The 20,490-nt window shown below is 38.7% G+C and overlaps 1 protein-coding gene across 1 annotated transcript in view; it reads left to right on the top strand.

Annotated features, from left to right (window-relative positions):
* Positions 1 to 20,490, top strand: part of grin3bb (glutamate receptor, ionotropic, N-methyl-D-aspartate 3Bb) — a 148,868-nt gene that overhangs the window by 86,589 nt on the left and 41,789 nt on the right. The window contains exon 2 of the mRNA XM_039655952.2: positions 13,060 to 13,688. Within this exon, the coding sequence (XP_039511886.1) occupies positions 13,060 to 13,688 (629 nt within the window). The remainder of the gene's footprint in view (positions 1 to 13,059; positions 13,689 to 20,490) is intronic.

The following is a 20,490-nucleotide window of genomic DNA, read 5'->3' as shown; positions in this document are numbered from 1 at the left end:
AAGAGACCTCAATAATGTCACACAATGTGCTCAGATTTTTAGACTAAAGATGCCGATGGTGTCATTTGTCTCCTCCAAAGTTTTAGACAAGATCTAAACAATTTCATACAGTAGAAGACATCACATGTAGAAGACATCTCAACAACTTTACAAATTGTGCACCAAGTCAAGTACTTCAAAGGCACCTGCAGAGTTTAAGCTGAGTGAGTAATGCAGAAATAAGGATAACGTTATTCTTAATTGCTGACACACTGAATAGAGCTGTACAGTTTATGTGCATAGAGCACATTATTTGTTCTTGGAAATAGTAATGTACCTTATGCCTTTATAAAAACTAAATTGCAGAGGTCTTACTAAAGGAATAGTAACCCTAGAGCTCACATTTCTGAAAGGCACATTAAATGTCTTACGACTCAATTCTTGAGCAATTTGATTATTCATACATATTATATGGTAGCAATCTTGAGTTCATACTGAGACATTTGATTTGTAAAGTTCTTGACATCTCTTCTAAACTTTAGAGGAGACAAATGTAAGAACCATGAGTCTTTAATTTGGGATAAAACTCAGCAGAGTTAAAAATTAAAATATTAAAGGAGACTATTGTCCTATTGAGACAATAATCACTCTCCAGAACATTCTCATTCATGGTTCCATGCTGGTGGAATGATCTGCCCATCATCTTCCAAAATGCAGAATCCCTGACAGCATTCAAAAGACAACTGAAAACTCATCTCTTCCGTGAGCACTTAACATAAAATAAAATAAATCTTTAAATCCTCACTTGCCTGGTTTATGCTACTCTTAGCAATGTTTGAATTTGTATTTTTTGAGCTTCTTGTGTTAACTTATACCCTCTTCACGGTGACTTTTGGTTTGGTTTAGTCCTCAGATGTAAGTCGCTTTGGATAAAAGTGTCTGCTAAATGACTAAATGTAAATGTAAGTGTAAATGTATTGTGAAAGTGTTAGAATTTTTTTTGTATTGTGAAAATGTTAGAATTATATCAAATTGGTCTATAAATGTTTAAATAATCATGTTTCACCAATGTTCTCTGAATTAGTAAGCAGACGGCAAAGTTCTCAGAGGGCAAACACAAGGGCCACTGTCAGAGGTGACTGTCTAGTTCCAAAGTGTAAGACCTCTTTTGGTCAGTCTGCTTTCTCTGTAAAGGGGCCAAAACTCTGGAATGCTTTGCCCACTAATTTAAAACTAGAGACAGATAGAAATGCTTTTAACAGAGGACTGAAACAATGGCTGAAAACTAAACAACAGTGCTCACATGTATAGTCTATTACTAATACTTTCTGATTCTGATACTTGCTGTTTTTATTTTTTATTTACTTATTTTTTCTCTTTTGTAACTGTATTTTATTTTATTTTCAAAAGCCTCCCGTGGACAGGTGTTGAAAATTAGCATGTATCACTAAAAACAAATGCATATGGCTCGTCCAATGTAATTGTATGTCCATGTCAAATAAAGATATAATGGTAACACTTTACAATAAGGTTTGTTAGTTAACATTAGTTAACTACATTAGTTAATATGAAATAATAATGAATAGCACATATACAGCATTTGTTAATCTTTGTTAATTTTATTTTTAACATTTACTAATACTTGATTAAAATCTTGTTAACATTAGTTAATGCACCGTGAACTAACATGAACAAACAATGAACAGCTGTATTTTCATGAACTAACATTAACAAAGATGAACAAATGCAGTAACAAATGTATTGCTCATGGTTAGTGCATGTTAGTAAATACATTAACTAATGTTAACTAATGAACCTTATTGTAAAGTGTTACCGATATAATATAATAAATAATATAATAATATAATATTAGTGGTGGTCTGGGCCTGAAGTTAACTTTTTCGGCCACCTGCCACAGAGACTTTTTACCAGCCAGTTTTTTTTTGCCTCATAAACGTGAAAAAAAAAAAAAAAAAAAAAACGTGAATTTCACAATATTGTTCTTTAACTTGTAAGAATAACGTTACACATTTAAGTGCTGTCAAGTATAATAATAATAAGAACATACATTTTTTAAAAATCTTTTTATTCATTGATTTTGACAGACACACACAGACAACATATATTGTAGTATAGGCTATAATATAGTAAATGGGCTACTCAACAGATAGACCTACCGCAGCTCGTAAACAAATCACACGCGGCTGTGTTGGTGGATTTAGTCACATAGACAGGTCTTTACTCTTAACAGCTTTTAATTACAGCATTCAGGAACCGTTAAATATGAACTAAATGAATACTGTTATTACTGGTAAAATTACCGGGTAGGCTACCGGACATTTTCTCACCGGTTCCCAACTCCCAACATGCACAGTTGCACATGCACTACACATCTGTGCAACTGTCATTGTACTGTAACCTACTGTCAGCGTTACATTATCTCATCCCATCTCACCAACAGTTTAATACTCGCACATCCAAACGTAGTCAGAAAAAGAGCCTCATCTTCTTTCTGATCGCATGAACGTTACGAAACAACAGTCGCTGTCATAAATCAGCCGCTCACGAACCTTGCCATTGCCGCCGATTGTTCACTTTGTATTAAAATGTCTTCTTTACTGTTCCTTTTCTCATCCTCATCTTTTTGTTGGCTGTTTGTTTCAGCTGGCCTCTTTACCCCAGTAATGTGCCGCCACATTTTAGCTAAAGTCCAATGCAATAGCGGACTTTGTTGAAATGTAAAAATCCTAATGAATCACTCACAATTCTCATTGGGTACCTGCCAATGTGGCAGGTAGATTGACAGTGTTACCCGCCAATAGCAAAATTCACCCGCATTTGGCAGGTGTTCGGGTGTTAATTTCAGGCCCTGGGGTGGTAGTATCAATGATAGTATTCACAATGATAACATTCATGACAACAATAGTAACATTGGCTCAAGCAATCTACAACAATGAGAATAGTAATATTACAATAACAATACATTTAGCTCAGTTAATTATTTCACTGTACATTTGCTCTAAACTATAGGTCAGGGTGGTGATCCACAACTGCCAGTGAGTACAACTAACAGACCCCCCAGACACCTCCAAACCAAGCTACCCCAGTCTGTTTGTGACCTGTCTTAGCCAAGTGTTATGGGCGGTTGGCCCTCTTGCCAATTTCTTGCCAAAAATCAATTTTTTTCCACCTTCCATGGCTTGGACCAAGGTGTGCACTGGTTAGCTTCCCAGCCAGAGACACCACATTCAACCCAGGTATCAATTCAATAGAATTTATTTTACATGAGGGAGGTGATTAGCCAGAGGTAGTAATGATTATGCCAACAGGGCGCGCCAGTTGCACCCACCAACAGCACCTAGAGCAGACGCCTGACCCAGACTATTTATTTTATTAATATTAATACGTAATATTTTATGAATTGTTATAGGAAGAGAGAGGAAGGGAAGAGTAATAATTCTATAATAATACTAATATCAATATCATTATCCCTATTACCACCATCTCTAATAAAAATAGCAATAGTAAATAAATATAGCAATAGTAATAATATGCAGATCTTAAATGAAATAAAAGTACAGCTTACCAAACATTATATGTCACAAGGTGACAAATTCAGCAGAACCAATTTCCGCTGGGAGTGTGTTTCCCCCCGGGACAATTTCACTGACACACTGTGCCGGTTCGCTTGTTGCCAGTTGCCATGACAGCGGCAGCTGATTAGCTAAGCGGTACCAGGTGCGGGTGTTCAACGCATTCTCATCCTTTAACGTCATATACAACGCTATATGCAAAAACGGCGCTATACTACGCACATGGCACCTGTTATCGTTAATATAACACGCGCTGTGAGGGCTAAGTTTAGGTGTGGGGTAGGGTGTGCGTGTCATATTCACGCTAAAGGATTTATAACGTCTTGGGTTCGCGTGTTATATTAACGATAAAGGGTGCCATGTGCGTACTATAGCGCCGTTTTTGCATATAGAGTTGTATATGACGTTAAAGGATGAGAACGGGCTGGGGTGTTTGGTGTGGGGATATGTGATTGGGAGACATGGCCTAAAGAAGCAGTTAAAAGGAAAAGGAAGAGGCATTTGAGGGTGGTACTCCCAAGGAGAAATTTATTTCTTTGGCAGTGGCTTGAATTCACTGGGATCTTGGAGTGGGCTAAAATGAGCTGGCTGGATAAAAGGTGCAATGGTGATTTGTGAGAATATAAGCTGGAAATGTGAACTGGATGTGAAGCGAGTGAATTGTGGAGATTGAGTCAAGACTGGAGAACACCATCATTCTAGAGAAGAAGATACGTAATGAAACACCGGATCTGTGTGGACGCATGTCTTGCACTGAATTGAATAAGGAATTGTGAAGTGTATTGACCACAAATATAATTGTCACTTAAGAGTGTGAATTGAGTCATCATTGAAATCCTGATATCTTCTTCTGAGTGTGAAAGAGTATTGAAGATTCTGTTTTCCATGCTGTGAAGTCATCTGCATCTCACCTCCTGAGTGTTGATTCTGCGTAACAGTGGAAGGATTGATCATTGGGTGAGTGCTGGCCTTATTGCACTGAGATTGAGAGTGGATATGCAGTGCCTGAATTGAAGTGTCGCACAGCATTGGACTTGACGTGAAGTTGCAGTGTGTGGATGTGTGTTTATTTAACCGCCAGTATCCCCCAGTTCACATTCTCGCCCAGTGTTTGCTGAACGAAGCCCTCAGTGTTGAATGTGTGTGTCCCGCTCCGGCCACAAGCTCCTTTTGCAACACTACGGATTAAGTGGTCGGATATATAAATGGCTTGAAAGCTATTTAAGTAACAGAAGCCAATATGTTCAATTTAAAGACCATAACGCGGATTGTAGAACTGTTATGCGGAATTCCCCAGGGTTCTGTAATGGGCCCTAAACTTTTTATTTTATTTATTAATGATATACGTATTTGAGGCTTCCAAAGATATGAATTTTTTGTTATTTGATGAAGACACAACGGTGTTTAAGTCCGGGACAGATATAAATGAATTAATGGCTACTATTCACCTTTTTCCTCACTTCTTCGTGGGGGGCGCCATAGCGGGGAGTGACTTCCGGTAAGATGCTCTCAACTTCCGTTAAGTAATTGTCGTCAGCTAAACGCAGTTACGAGTGATGGCAAATAGTGGCGGCTCTGGTAGAATTTGTGCCGTTAAAGGCTGTCACAACAGCTACAGAAAACTAAAAAAACTTTTCTGTTCATGATTTCTTTTGGTCCCTGCATTCCATCTACGCTGTTCATCAGTGCAAGATATCCCTGTCACACCACTGCATTCTGCACCTTTCAAAAATCAGAATATAATATAACTAATATATTTATTTTTACATGTATTATTTTTTATAATTTACATTTATTATAGTTTAAATATTGCTTTGTAAAAATGTACTCATGTTGAACCATGCTGCACAGACTATTTAAATGTAACTTAGTTGCTGTTTGTTAAGCCAGGCTAGCAGTGTACGGTATTTATAAATACCCACCTTCCACAACACAGCAGCAGCATGGCTACAAGACCTACCAGGGCCAGCTACACAGGAGCATCCAGCTGTTTCCACTACTCCGTTAGTTCGTACCATAACCCACGCGATGTGATTGGGTTTATTTATTGTCTGACTGGGCTCTACCTCCGCTTTTAAGAAAGTGAACTGCTGATGATTATGGGACAGAATTCAACCAATTTTATTACTGTGTAAGTAATTGTATGCCTTCGTGCTTTTATCATTTCTAAGCTCCTCGCCGTCGACACCCTCAGACAAAACAAGATAATTAATTATGTCAACATATGTGACTGCTGGCCATTGACTCATATCATCAATCCAGGAGGTGGCGCTTGTTAGCTTCGTAGGATGAGGGACAGACAAAGTTATGTTGTTTACGGTCTTCGTTAAATAGTCTTGCCCGTGCTGCCACCGCGAACTAATGTTACCATTGCTTGTTGCCATTATGGATATTGCATATATATAAAACAGATTACAACCTTCGTTTCAGAGCTGTCCAATAACGCCTAAACTAAACGCGTCAACATGCGAACCGGAAGTTTCGAGCATCCTGCCAACGCGCACGCGCAAAGCAGGACGGGTAGTTTCGCGTCCCGTGAAAAAGGTGAATTGAAAGAGAAATGTCAAAATTAAATGGTTTGATTGTAACAAACTGTCTTTAAACTGGGATAAGACAAATTATATGGTTTTTGGAAATAAGGGGAAAAAAAGAAGATAAAAAATTAGTCTAGGGTTATCCTAGACAGCAAACTTAGTTGGAAGCCTCATATAGAACATATCAAAGGTAAAATTAGTAAGAATATTGGTGTTCTATATAACGTTAAACACATATTAGATGAAGCGTCATTACAGCTTCTATACTGAACCTTAGTAGTTCCATATTTAAGATATTGTACTGAAGTGTGGGGTAGTGCATGCACCAGTTATACAGATAGGTTGTTTTTACTCCAGAAGAAAGCTATAAGAATTGTGACTAACCAAGGTTCACGAGACCACACAAATAAAGTGTTTATAAAACTGCAGACATTGAAATTTAAAGAGTTGGTCAGTTTCAAAATACTACAAATTATGTGGAGAGAAAATAATTTGGTACCAACATGTATTAAAAATAAATTCATGTTAATCACAGACAGTAACAACAGAAGAAAAGTCAATTTTAGTGTACCATATTCATGCACCTCACAAAAAAAAAAAGGGGTTTCTTGTAACTGGGATTAGTTTATGGAACTCTTTGGACAGGGGTCAAATCATGTAACACGATTGTTCAATTCAATAAAATGTATAAAAAATATTTACTTAAAATATATGATGGAGGTGAAGCATAAGAAACAATTTTTTTTTAAATTGGTAATTGTTAATTATTTAGATGTGAAATAATACGGAAGTAATATATATTTAAAAAAAATGGTGAGCCATCTGTTCTGTACTAGCTTAGAATATTGAAAAAAAGGGGCATTCATTTCTAAGACTGTCTTTATGCTCCTATTCAGTAATGAATGTTATTATTTTGATGTTGTGGAGATTGTTGTGTGTCTATAATAACATCATGACTGAATAAAGAAATTTCGGTTGATTGATTGAACATGTTTGCACTTGTATCAAATGCTCTGTCTATTTAAATAGAAGCTTCTTCTGCCACTGCCTTCTTGTGTGCTGCCTGTTCAGAGGAGAGACACACCTCAGCCTCAGCGCTGCCTGTTCAGAGCCACCCGCTCCAGCCGTAAGTCCTTGCTCCACCATAATAGAAGTGAACCTGTAAAATTGTCTCTGTCTTGGATTAGAGGATACCTTTTGCTTTTGGCTGGAGCCGCCAAGGGAGGAAAGACGCACGGAGGACCTCGCATCTGCGACACTACGGGAGAGCACTCTACACGGAGGAGACGTGCGTACCCGGCTACCTACCTGGCTGGCAGCGAGTCCCCCTTCTGGTTCTCATCGCCCCGTGCCGACCACCTACTGAATAGTCGACGCCTGGGAATGTACTGACCTGTCTACCCACTGGTTCTCCAGAAGGCCCCGCCGCCATCCGAGACTCCGCTCACCTGTCCTGTGGAGAGGAAATGGACATGGAAATGGAGATATGAAGTCCACATCGAGATTTTTAATTCTTGCTTTTATTCAATAAAGATTGTTACTTTTAAAGTTCCACTTGTCTGTCTGGTCTCTGGTACGCTCCTCAAGGTGGTCCTGGGTTTGAGGGGTGGGTGCAGTCTATATATACATGCACATACACGTATATGTATACATACAGTAATACTCAGATTATTCATTAGTTTGTAAACATGTGGTTGGGAGAGTGCATTGGTTGGGTTCCAGGTTACTGATTTATATGAAGATGAGTAAGGAATGGTTTCCAGATATCCAGAAATATAGATATAATATTCTTGTTAGTGTATGTTATTTTTTCTAATGATGTATTCTGTTAGTCCAGTGATTGATATGTGTACAGTTTTTGGACTTCCAGTTTTGCAAAGTTACTTTCTTGGCGATAGTTAGGGAAATTAGGAGTGGGTTTTTTTTATTTGTTTGGGAGATTATCAACTTCCATACAGTTATTAAGTAAACAGAGTGATGGAGATGGAGGGATTGCATGACCCATGATAACGGACAGTTTTGTGGTGTGAACTGGTTGACCGGTCCATAGGGCATGAAAATCTGTGCTCTTCAGTCTGAATTGTGAACAAATGTCTGTGTCCCTCAAGCCCATTATAAATGATCCTGTTATCATGTTAAATTAAATTATCCTGTTATAAATTATCCTGCCCATTATCCTGTGAATAATCTTGAACTGTATGAGCTGGAGGTTGGTATTATTAGTCATTGCAAATGTGTTGTTACAGATTTCCTTCCAGAGGTCGGTGTTGGGGGAGAAGGCTAAATGTTTTTTTTTGTTTTTTTTAATTGTTGTATCATTATTTAATATAAGTTTATGTAGTTTTGATATTAGTTTGCTGTTGTTAGTGATTTTCATTATATCTTCCATTGATTGAGAGGGATGAAGTGGGTTATTAATTATGTTGATCTTGGATTCAACTATAGATTTAATTTTTTGATATTGTAAAAACTGTTCCCCCTAAGACCATACCTGTGGACTAATATTTTAAATGATACAAATTGGTTGTTTTCAAAAAAGTGATGGAGATGAGTGATTCCCTTTTGTTGCCAAGATGGAAAATGTATCGGTTTATTGCATAATTGAAAATCAGGGTTGAAGATGAGGGTGTGTCTACATGATCTTAGTGGTGAATTGTTAAAGAGCACCTATTATGGCATTTAAAATGTTCATAATATTGTTCTGGGAGTCCCCAACAACAGTTTTACATGAATGCAACGACAAAAAACACTTTTGTTGTCTTATAATATGCATTTATTTTTATCTGATTTGCTCACCGACTCCCAAATGATTCGTACAACGACTCATTTTTCCAAACCACTCCTTTGCGTGACGCTAATCGGCGGTGATTGGTCAGATGACAGACCCAGTCAGTTATTGTTTGTTAGCATAACACATAAACATATTGATAAAGCACTGCAGTACAAAAAGACACTCTATTCTTTATGACTGACAGCGACAAACATTTCACATATTTAAAAAAAATGACATTGGAGACCTAGAAGCTGCGCTGAGCGTAACTTACACACACACACACACACACACACACACACACACACACACACACACACACACACACACACACATACTTATTACACCTTCCCTCCTCACGCCCCGACTCTACAAAACACATAAAAGCAACAATTATTAATAATACTTAGAGGTTGTGATTCGAGAGTAGGAAGCTGATCCATATACACTGTGGGGGTACTGAGCCCTCCTTCAGGAACAACCGGCTTGCTAATCCACATTTGAATTTATTTATGTTTTTGAATGATTCGTCATTAAAATGATGAGAACACAATCGGGTTATACTGTTGTGGTATCGTTGCAAATATGAACTCTAACCACCGATTCTTCACATGCTCAAGTGGCTGAACTGTCTTTGCATTGTAGAACACAGCGTCTTCTCAACATGACGCTATTCAGCTGAAGTATTTGAATGTGTTCTAGACTTCAAGTTTACACTTCCGTCTGCGCGCGCAGTAACTGGGAGCGGCCAATATGCTCATGTTTCGTATCTACATCACTACGAAACAGCTAATGACTCGTTTGAAAAACAATTCATTTCATAGACTCAGGGTCGACTCTCACTTTTGAAAGACAATAACTTTATATACGGTGCACTTTCAGATATAAATCTTTGCAGGATGTTTTCATTGCCTTAGAGCTATATTCCACACCACATGAACAGTCATTTTCAAAAATCCATGATAGGGGCTCTTTAATGTTGTTTACTTTCCAGCAGGCTGTCAGAGTTGATGCAATTGTATTTTCTGAATTGATTTTGGTTGAAAGGCAAGGTCTGAAACTGAAGTATCTTTGCAATGGTTTTGTTCTAATTCCATCCATTAATTATTTTGATTAGTTTTATGAATCCATTTCTATAAATATTGTAGCTGGTTTGCCAAAAAGTACCATCGAAAATTTGGAGCTTCTAGGTCGCATTGTGATTTTGTCTTTTGTAATTTTTCCAGTGATATTTTAGGTGTTTTATTTTTTCCAATAGAAGTGAGAGTCATGAGTCAATGAATCAAGTGATTTAAACCATTTATCGGTGGGTGTTGTTGGAAGTGTTGAGAAGTTTTCATTTTAACTGTAGCAATGCTACCGACAAGTGATAGTGGTAGGTTAGTCCAGTGTTTTAAATCATCTCCAATTTATTTTATTTTTTTTAAAGTGGAGTATACCCTAGTTAAGATTAATCAACTCTGACAGTCTGGAGGAAATGTTGATACCCAAGTATGTAATGTTGCCAGTGTGGAGTGGAAGAGAAGAATCATGAGCTGTGGAATCCCAGACCCCCTCACAAAGTGGTGATATTGTTGGTTTATTCCAGTTTATTGTATAATCAGAAAGTTTTGAAAAATTAAAATTAAAAATTAATTATTTTAAAGGTTTCTTTCAATGACTTACAAGGGTTTTGTAAACATAACAATAAATCATGTGCAGAAACACAGATCTCATGTTGAGTATTTACGTTTTGTATTCCTTTGATATTATCCTGGCCAAGTACATCCAGGCCAAATTTTCCCAGTGGCCTCTGTCCATCATGGTCTCCTAATCATCCTAATCCTAATCATGCCAATTGGCTTCATCACTATGTCTCCTCTCCACCGGTAAGCTGGTGTGTGGTAGGCGTTCTGGCGCAATATGGCTGCCGTTGCATCATCCAGGTGGATGCTGCACATTGGTGGTGGTTGAGGAGATTTCATGTAAAGCGCTGTAGAGTGCAGAGAAAAGAGCTATATAAATGTAATGGATTATCATTATTATCATAATTTTGTTGTATTGCTGCTGCAAGTAGTTCTATAGGCCTAAATATGGCAAATAAAGAAGGAGAAAGTGGGCATCCTTATCTTGTTCCTGTGTGAAATTTCGTGATGTGATCACATTTGTTGTTATTGTGGCCCTAGGTGAAGTATATAATATTTTAATCCAGTGCATGAGTGACTCTCCAAAGGCAAATCTATGTTAAAAAGAAATGTCCAGTTAACTTTGTCAAATGCTTTTTCTGCGTCAAGTGATACAATAGTTTTGGTATGTTTTTGTTGGGCAAGGCTAATTAGGTTGAATAATCTGCACATTATCTGAAGCATTCCTGTGTTTAATAAAACCTGTTTGATCATGATTAATTAATATTTTGATAACTTTTTCTATTCTAGCTAATGCTTTGGTAATGATTTTTAAATCTAGAAGGGTGCATTGGGTTTTTGCTTGGTTTTAGCAAGAGTGTCATAACTGCTGTTTTCATGTGTGTTGGTATTGTTGAAGTAGTTTTAATTTCTTTAACAACTTTGAGTAATAAAGGAGATAGAATTGGCCAGAAGTGTCCATTCAGCTGGTAGTCCATCAGGTCCAGGTGATTTGACATTTTGTCTAATGCTTTATGGAGTTCAGCATCAGTGAGGGGTCTGTATCCAATGCATTTGGCATTTCTTTTGACATTGATAGTAGCTTTAACTCTTTTAGAATTTAGTTTATTTCTGTTTCATCTGGATTGCGATTCGATTAATGTAATTTTTGGTAAAAAAAAAGTTTGAAATACAATATTTATTTCTTGTGGGTTCTGGGTTATTCTGATTCATTGAATATGGTGGGATAATTGCATTTTCTTGTTTATGCTTTAGTTTATTGCTAAATATTTGCCCATTTTGCAACGCATTCTCACCCCAAGGCGTCACCTTTGACCATGCTTCAATATTTGACGTTTTAGGCGCCCTTTAGCGTCACTTACATGACGCGATCCTACGGCGTCATCTAACTGACGCTAAAGGAAAGTGTCAGTTAGAGGACGCGGTTAGGTTTAGGTGTGGGGTGGGGGTAGGGCACACGCGAGGGCGTCATCTAACTGACGCTAAAGGGCGCCTAAAGCGTCAGATATTGAAGCATGTCCAAATGCTTCCCAAGGCGTCAGTTAAGTGACGCCTTGGGGGTGAGAATGGGCTGCATTTTGTTACAATGTTGGTATTGTTTGCATTTGAGTTGTTGGATAATAAACTGTGTTTTTTGGTTTATGATGCTATCCAATTCAGCTTTTAGACAGTTTAGAATGGTTTTTGTCTCAGAAGAAAAGTGTGAGAAGCGACTCAAACGAAAGTCTCCATTTGGTGTTGATGTTACCTTATTTATATCCAGCAGAAACATCTGAGATGTGAAAGAGATGACTTTTGTTTTATTTTCTTCACGCTGTGTAGCTTCAATCTCATTCATCCACACCTTTTCAGTCAAACACATTACATGCATTATCATATTTGAAGCTGTTTAGTGTAGACATTGTTTTGTTGCACAACGTTTTAATAGAGAAAATCATGACTGGTGTGCATCTTGAGACAAAACAATAGCACTGACATATTTTAAGATATTTCAGTGCAAGTTGCTTTCAGTTAAAGCAGCTCAAACATGCAATTTAGTCTAGGACTATCTTAAGATAGTCTGCTTAAGCCTCGTAGTCGTATGTGAAACCAGGGGTTTGAGTGCAGAGAAAAAAGCTATATAAATGTAACAAATTATAAATAATTATACTTAAAAGTTGCAATTTAAAGACATAACATCACAATTTATGTGAAATAAAGTTACAATTATGAGAAATAAAGAGAGTCTCAACTGCGAGATCTCAAGTTGAAATTATGAGAGATAGACCGGCAATTATTGGAAATAAAGATAAAAAGTCACAACTGCGATATTCACAGTCGTAATTGCAAATAATAAAGACAAACATTCACAATTGTGTGACCTAAAGTTGCAATTGCAAGAAATAAAGACAAAAAGTCACAACTGGGAGACCTAAATTCACAACTATGAGAAATAAAAATAATAAAAACGATTTTGAGATCTAAAGTCACAATTATGAGAAATTAAGTTGCAATTAAGGCACATTAGGAACTAATAATTTGATGACCACATTGTCTTTCTGTGCTTGTTCTGTTTTCAGAATCGTTTCCACTTGCAGATGACAACACGTATGCCCCCTTCTGTGCTGGTGGAGCTGCTTCTAGATGTTCTGCAGCGCAGTGGCTGGGAAGAGAGTATGGCAGTGCTTTGCCAAGGCTGGGAGGACGCTGGTCTTCTGGATCTCCTGGAACTTCAAAGCCGCTCTGGCTGGGGACCCTCACACTGGCAACTTCGATCCGCCCTGAACCTCTCCCACAGCATACCTCACATTGCCAACATTTCTGACTTCCTCTCTGAGCACTTTAATCAGGACCATCCTCCTCCTGCCTCGGTCCTACTTTTTGGGGCCGACCCGGAGTGTGCCTCTTCTGTTCTGCGCAGTGCGCATGACCTGGGGTTGACATTACCCACTGTACATTGGATTATGGGACATCCTTTAAGCCCAGACACCCTTCATTCTATTGGCCTGCCTTTAGGACTGCTGGCTTATGGAGAGGTCGACCGCAAACCACTAGACCTCTACATTCATGATGCCCTGCAGTTGGTCAACCGAGCTGTTAGCGCAGCAACGGTCGTACGGCCTGATCTAGCCCTCATCCAAAATATGGTAAACTGTTTTGACAAACCCAACAAACACGAGCTGCCCTCATCAGGACAGTACATTGCCAGGTAAATCCATATTCTCTCAGTTCAGTCTGTTTAGTATGTAACCTGTTAAAAAGGTGTTTTGTGTGCAGGTCCCCAACAAACTTCTAGTAGTTTGTATATAGCTAGCAGCTAATGCCTAGTTCACACTACATGATTTTAAAATGTCGGGCTGAACTGTGCAGTTCACACTACATGACTTGCTCTCAGTGAAATCATGAGTGTTCAAGTTGTTTAGCTGTTCACACCACACAACACAACGTGATTGATCCACAACAGGAGGTAACTCACTACACGAGTTAACAACGCACTACATAGAGATGCAACCACGATCGGATGATAAGAGCATATCATTTGTGACTCAATGAGAGCTGTTTCAGTACTATAGTACGGTCTAAATCCTGAAAATATCAAAAAAATAATGAGTTGACAACAACACGATTCTATCTGGTCTAGAAACCATGTTTTGTAACGAAAAACCACGCAATAAAACGAACCAGAAATGACGCGAAACTGCAGAGAAGAACATAACACGCGAATATGGACGTCAGACAGAAACTAGTGCTGCACACTGTTTGCTCGACGATCTGCTCTGAGAAAAAAAATGCAAAAAAGAAAAAGTAAGATTTACCTGGTGTCCTCAACCCATGCGTTGCTATGATTGGCTGTACTCATGACATCACTGAGATTGAGTCGCGCGACTGCTCGAGATATCTAGCATGCTAGATATTTTTCTGAGCTCGGTGACCTGTCTGCGAGGTGTCTACGAGCTGTCTTTGATGCGTTGTTGGCTCTTTCACACTAACGGATTGGCGAGCGTTGATCGTCCGCTAATCGCCCGCGATTTGCACGCGATAACACCCTGACTTGTCGGCGACTCAACGATTTGCAAATCGGGCTTAAATCGGGCTTAAAATCACATAGTGTGAACTAGGCTTAACCAGTTTCATCACAGTTGAGTTCCAAATGTTCCAAAAATGTTACAGAAATATCCCATAAAGTAAACTGTCATGCCATAAAGTGTATGATACACTTAACATTTGATGAATTTGTCATTTTCCATTTGAAGGTGATGCACCTGAAATGCTTTTATTAGTGTCACTGTTTAGCCCCTTCCATTAGACAAAGATGTGACTATTGAATTCATAAACTGTATGTATTTTACTCCAAAGTATCCATAAAGTATCCAATTTTGTAGTTTCAGTTGAAGACCTGGTGTAGAATAGTGTGTGAAATGGGATGCACCTTGTGAACAGCATGGCAAGGCTAAAGGGGTTCTATTAGCCTGGCATGCCAGACCTACAACAAGATGTCTGGGAACTCATCATTGACAGGGCTCAAATCGAGGGGCGGGATGAACGGTTGTCTTTCAAATTCTCTCTGCACGCAATTGGATAGCGCTACAACCAATCAGAGCAACAAAGAAGGATACGACCACCACCACCAGTGGAGCAAGTTGATATTATAACTTTTACCGTATCCAGTCGGCAAAACATCTTTGTTCTGTCTTCAAAGAAAATCTTAAGTTCAAATCATCCAGAGTAGGGGTCAAAGCCTGACCAGAGTTTAGTTTTCCAGCTAAATGTCTATGGAGAGTTGCTAGACCACAAAATAATTTTTGCTGCCGCTAGGGTGCATATAGATTTCTAGGCAAGGGTTTTATATATAAAGCATAGGGTTCTTTACTCAACTCCAAAGAGTCTTTTATGCTAAAAAATTCTATAATGACAAGAAAGAACCCTTTTGGCACAAAGGTGTTGTAACTTAATATCACATTTTAATCATGCGGATTTTTGGAGGAGAAAAACTGAAATGGCACTCTTCGTGTGATATTTGTCACGGTGCTGGTGGAGTGTTGGCAGAAGAAGGAGACCGAAGAGGCAAACGCTCCAATTCAAACACTTTACTTAAACTCAAAATAGCAAACAGGTACAGGCAGGAACACACTCACAACACGGAAGGGTAACATTAACATCGACCGACAAAGACTGAATGGAACTGAACTGAACTAAATACACAGAGGAATTAAGCTAAATGGTTGAAAACAGGTGAAACAGATAAACAAAACGAGGAACAGGTGGCTAATGAGGGAGTGAGTTCAGGAGAGGAGACAAGAGGATCCTGGGGAGTGTAGTGCTGATGACAAGACAGACTGGTGCAGACGGAGGACTGTGACAATATTGATTAACTACATAAAATGATATATATATATATATATATATATATATATACACACACATTTTCTAACCCCCATATCTTGAATTTTGTGATCATTCACATGCATTCATAAATAGATTTTAGGGTCTTGATGTTTGTCAATAATATAATCCGGAAAGAACAAAACAAATGATAATGAATGAACCCAAAAGGTTCCATATAGAACCTTTTTCCTGGTTACAAAGAACCCTAAAGGGTTCTTACTATTCTTAAAAAGGGTTTTGTATAAAACATTTTAGGGATCCCAAATACGTAGCCTTTTAAGGTTCTATATGGAACCTTTTCTACCTTTTCTAACTTTTTCTAGTCTACTGTAGACAAGCACCAAAGTAGTACCATATGAGACCACAATATAAATTAATATATTTATTATTAATTCTTGAGAAAAGTTGCCATACATCTTGTAAGTATAATGTTACATGCTTTATGCAAACACAGAATGTTTTTTGAAACATGCTTGTAAAAATGTACATTTTAACTGCCATAGCAAATGTACCCTGGCAGAAAGGACCGCAAGCTTTTCAGTTTCTTCCAACAGAGCACCCTGAACCCCCAAGATAAAAAAAGAATTATATTTTGTGAAATGGTATGTTCCAATAAAGTCTGTTTAGCTTTTGTATTGATTTAGAACCGGGTGTATGTATCAGTGTACAACACAGCAGTATTGCAGGGGGCCTTCTTCTTCTTTTTTTTTTTTTTTACAATTAAATAAGCAACATAAAAGTGGCAAATATAAAAAAACAGTTTTTAATGTAGCACGGAGCGGAAACTAAATAATTACAGAAATAATTAAGACCCTGATATACTTTAAGCTAAATCGAAGAATGAACATTATTTCGAACACAGCTGGGCCGAAACAATGTGTTAAAGTGTTATTTTGTTAAATAACAGATTGGAGATTAAAATAATAGCAGATTTGTCTCATTTTTAGGGGTGCAACAATATACTGTGCCACAATATATTGCAATACAAAAATGCAACAATGCGTCTCATGGATATGTGAGTTTTAGTGTACTACATTAAACTACAATACATATTGTTGATTATAATGTATAATAATGCAATGTGGGAATATTCATGGGTCCTGATAATGCCAAATGTCTGATGGTTACCAGTAAAAAGTGTCCAACATTATTTGAAATATATCTAGTCAGTGAAAGAGTGCAAGCATATTCATCTAAAATAATTCTGTATTTTCAGCTTCAGAATCATGAATACTTTTATCATGGTGTCACCATTCTCCTTGGGTTACAAGCACCATCCAAGTCCAAGTCTATTCATTTAAACCCACAATGTAATATCAACTTCAGCATTTTAATCAACAGTACATTTTTTGTAAACCTTTTACCATATGTCTTGGAGTATCGCAATAATATCGTATCGTGAGTTCAGTATCGCGATAAGTATCGAATCGTGACATGAGGGTATCGTTACACCCCTACTCATTTTATATAAACATTAAAAAACTGAGATAAAAAAAAATAACATCAGGAGGAAATGTACTTTTGCTATGGTTAAATAAATATTCAGTGATATCTTCCAAAGATCTTTGAATTTTGGTGCAATTTTTTCTCTATTTTTGAAATGGCAACTAGTTAAATATACTAAGTTCCCTTTCGTTGTCACTCCGAGTTCTGTCAGATGACGACGAATGGGATTTCGCTTAGAAAGCCTATCGACTTTGAGTATTACAAAACGAGCCAATGGAAATGTTGACGTCCATTGGTTCGTTGACGTCAACTTGACAAGTTATTTGAATAAGAACCGCCCACTTATTGCGCTCGGAGACGCCAGGGAAAACCGGAAAACAATCATGTCGACGAGACGCTGTGTTTTGAAGTGCGACGCAAAAGCGAACTTTTTTCACCTGCCAAGTGAGGAGCATTTGAAGACTAAGTGGCTGCCTGCAGTTCATATATACAAGTATACCACACAAGTAGCCCAAACCTTGTTCTGTGTTCGCGTCATTTTTAAGATGATTGCTTCACAAACCTAAACGCTATAAAGTATGGATTAGCGAGCCGGCTCTAACGAGCTGAGGATCTGAATCAGGTGTGTTAAATAAGGGAGACATACACAATATGCAGAGCAGTGGGTCGCGAGGACTGGAGTTGAGAACCCATTTTAGGTGATAGGCGTTCCGTTTTCGACAATCTCTGCACAGAGAATACCAATCACAACTGACTAGGTCATCTGACCAATCACCGCAGATTAGCGTCACGCAAAGGCGGGTTTTGGAAAAAGGACTCGCTAAACGATTCATATGGGAGTCGGTGAGCAAATCAGGTAAAAATAAATGCATATTATAAGACAACAAAAGTGTTTTTTGTCATTGCATGCTTGTAAAACTGTTGTTGGGGACTCCCAGAACAATATTAGGAACATTTTAAATGCCATAATAGGTACCCTTTAAGTCTCGGGTTAGCAGTACCCAGATAGCAAACTGACATTGAATCAATGTGGAATGACATCGAAACAACGTTGATCTGACATTGTTTTGCTCATCGAATTAACGTTGAACCAACGTCAGACGCGTCATTCTTTCAAAACTAACGGAAAATCAACTTGAAATCAACGCGTTGTTTCAACGTTATGAAAGCAAACCAATTTTCGATTTTCATTTAGCTATGAAGAATGCCGCGTCTGACGTTGGTTCAACGTTAATTCGATGAGCAAAATCAACGTTGTTTCAATGTCATGAGAGACGTCGTTTCCACGTTGATTCAATGTCAGTTTGCTGTCTGGGTAATTGCATATTTCCTCTAAACTATGCGATATGCTCCCTGGTGTACCTTGGTATTCCTGTGCTAAATAGGAGTCCTTTGTCCGTGCCAGTCTCACGACAGGAATCTCAGATTTACGCAGGGCACTGGAAGACAGCTGTGAAGGTGGCGTGATCAGACTGCTAACCTAACACAGTCTCATCCCAAAAAGTCATATAACTGACGTTTTGGGACGTATTTTGACCATACGTCAATATCAGCCTTTTTAGGGCCCCCTTAAACGTCGGTAGATGGCGATCCCGGGCCGTCATACAACTGACGCTTTACCTTTAACGTCAGTTAGGTGACGGGTTAGGTTTAGGGTTAGGTTTAGGTATGGGGTAGAGTTAGGATCCCATAACCTCATCTACCGACGTTTAAGGGGGCCCTAAAAAGGCGAATATTGACGTATGGTCAAAAGACGTCCCAAAACGTCAGTTATATGACGTCTTGGGGTGAGACCGGGTTGGCTAACCCCATTCGTCGTCATCCGACGGAACTTGGAGTGACAACGAAAGGGAACGTCTCAGTTACGAATGTAACCCTCGTTCCCTGAAACATACCTGCATGTTGCGGCATCCTCCTTTTTCAACGCATTCTCATCCTTTAGCGTCATATACAACGCTATATGACAAAACGGCGCTATACTACGCACATGGCATCCGTTATCGTTAATATAACACGCGCTGTGATGGTTAGGTTTAGGTGTGGGGTAGGGTAGGGTAGTCTCATATTACGCTAAAGGATTTATGACGCCTTGGGTTCGCGTGAATATTAACGATAAAGGGTGCCATGTGCGTAGTATAGCGCCGTTTTGTCATATAGCGTTCTATGTGACGCTAAAGGATGAGAACGGGCTGCCTTTTTATACCCACGAGGTAAGGCGGAGATACGCTATGCAAAATCTGCAGACCCATGGCATTTCTTTGCCATTGGCTCGTTTTGTAATACTCGAAGTCGATAGGCTTTCTAAGCGAAACCCCATTTGTTTTCATCCGACGGAACGTTTCCGTTCCCTACTCAGGGAATAAGGGTTACATACGTAACCGAGAGGTTTTGTCATGCTGGCATGTGTGGAAACGTTTGTGCCCCACCCACCACTACAGACACGCGCTAAATTAACGGCTCTTAGAAAAATAGATTGGTATTTCATACATAAATAATTGAATTGAGAAATTTAGGAATGAACCTCAGGAATAATTAAAACTGCCGCATTTGACTCTTAATTAGTGGTGGTGATGACGCAGTGGATAAGACCTTTGGTGTGAGAGACCCGGGTTCGAATAAACTGTGAGACACCAATGTGTCCCTGAGCAAGACACTTAACCCCTAGTTGTTCCAGAGGTGTGAGACCTATGACATACATAGCAATTGCAAGTCGCTTTGGATAAAAGCATCAGCTAAATATTTAAATATTAAAAACATGTAACATCATTTTAGAGAATAAATGGCTTTTATGTTTTGAGTCTGAACACTCATCAGTAGAACATCCTACCATCTGGATGAGATGGTTGCAAAGATGTTCCAAACAGCTAGTGTCATGCTTAAGGACAGGCGCACGGCCATTTTCTCTCGCTGCGGCAAATTACTGGTGTTTGCCCAGACACTCAGCTGGAATGCAGACATGCTTTAGAGCTTTAAGCTTTATTTATGACTTCCCCTCAGTTGCCTTTCCCTGAGGAGGGATCACTCTTATCAAAAGCTCTGGCACACGCCTACCATGCAGGCCCGTCATTTTGTGTGGATCATGCCAGCACTCTGCCACACACCACTATATCTCTCACAACAAACAGAAGTCAAATGTGGCTGTGTAGGAAGCCTGGGTCTCTCATCACAACAGGATAAGG

The sequence above is a fragment of the Pimephales promelas genome, chromosome 21, assembly GCF_988280905.1.
Source record: "Pimephales promelas chromosome 21, fPimPro1.hap1.1, whole genome shotgun sequence".
NCBI lineage: Eukaryota > Metazoa > Chordata > Actinopteri > Cypriniformes > Leuciscidae > Pimephales > Pimephales promelas.
This window is presented reverse-complemented; position numbering and strand designations above follow the sequence as displayed.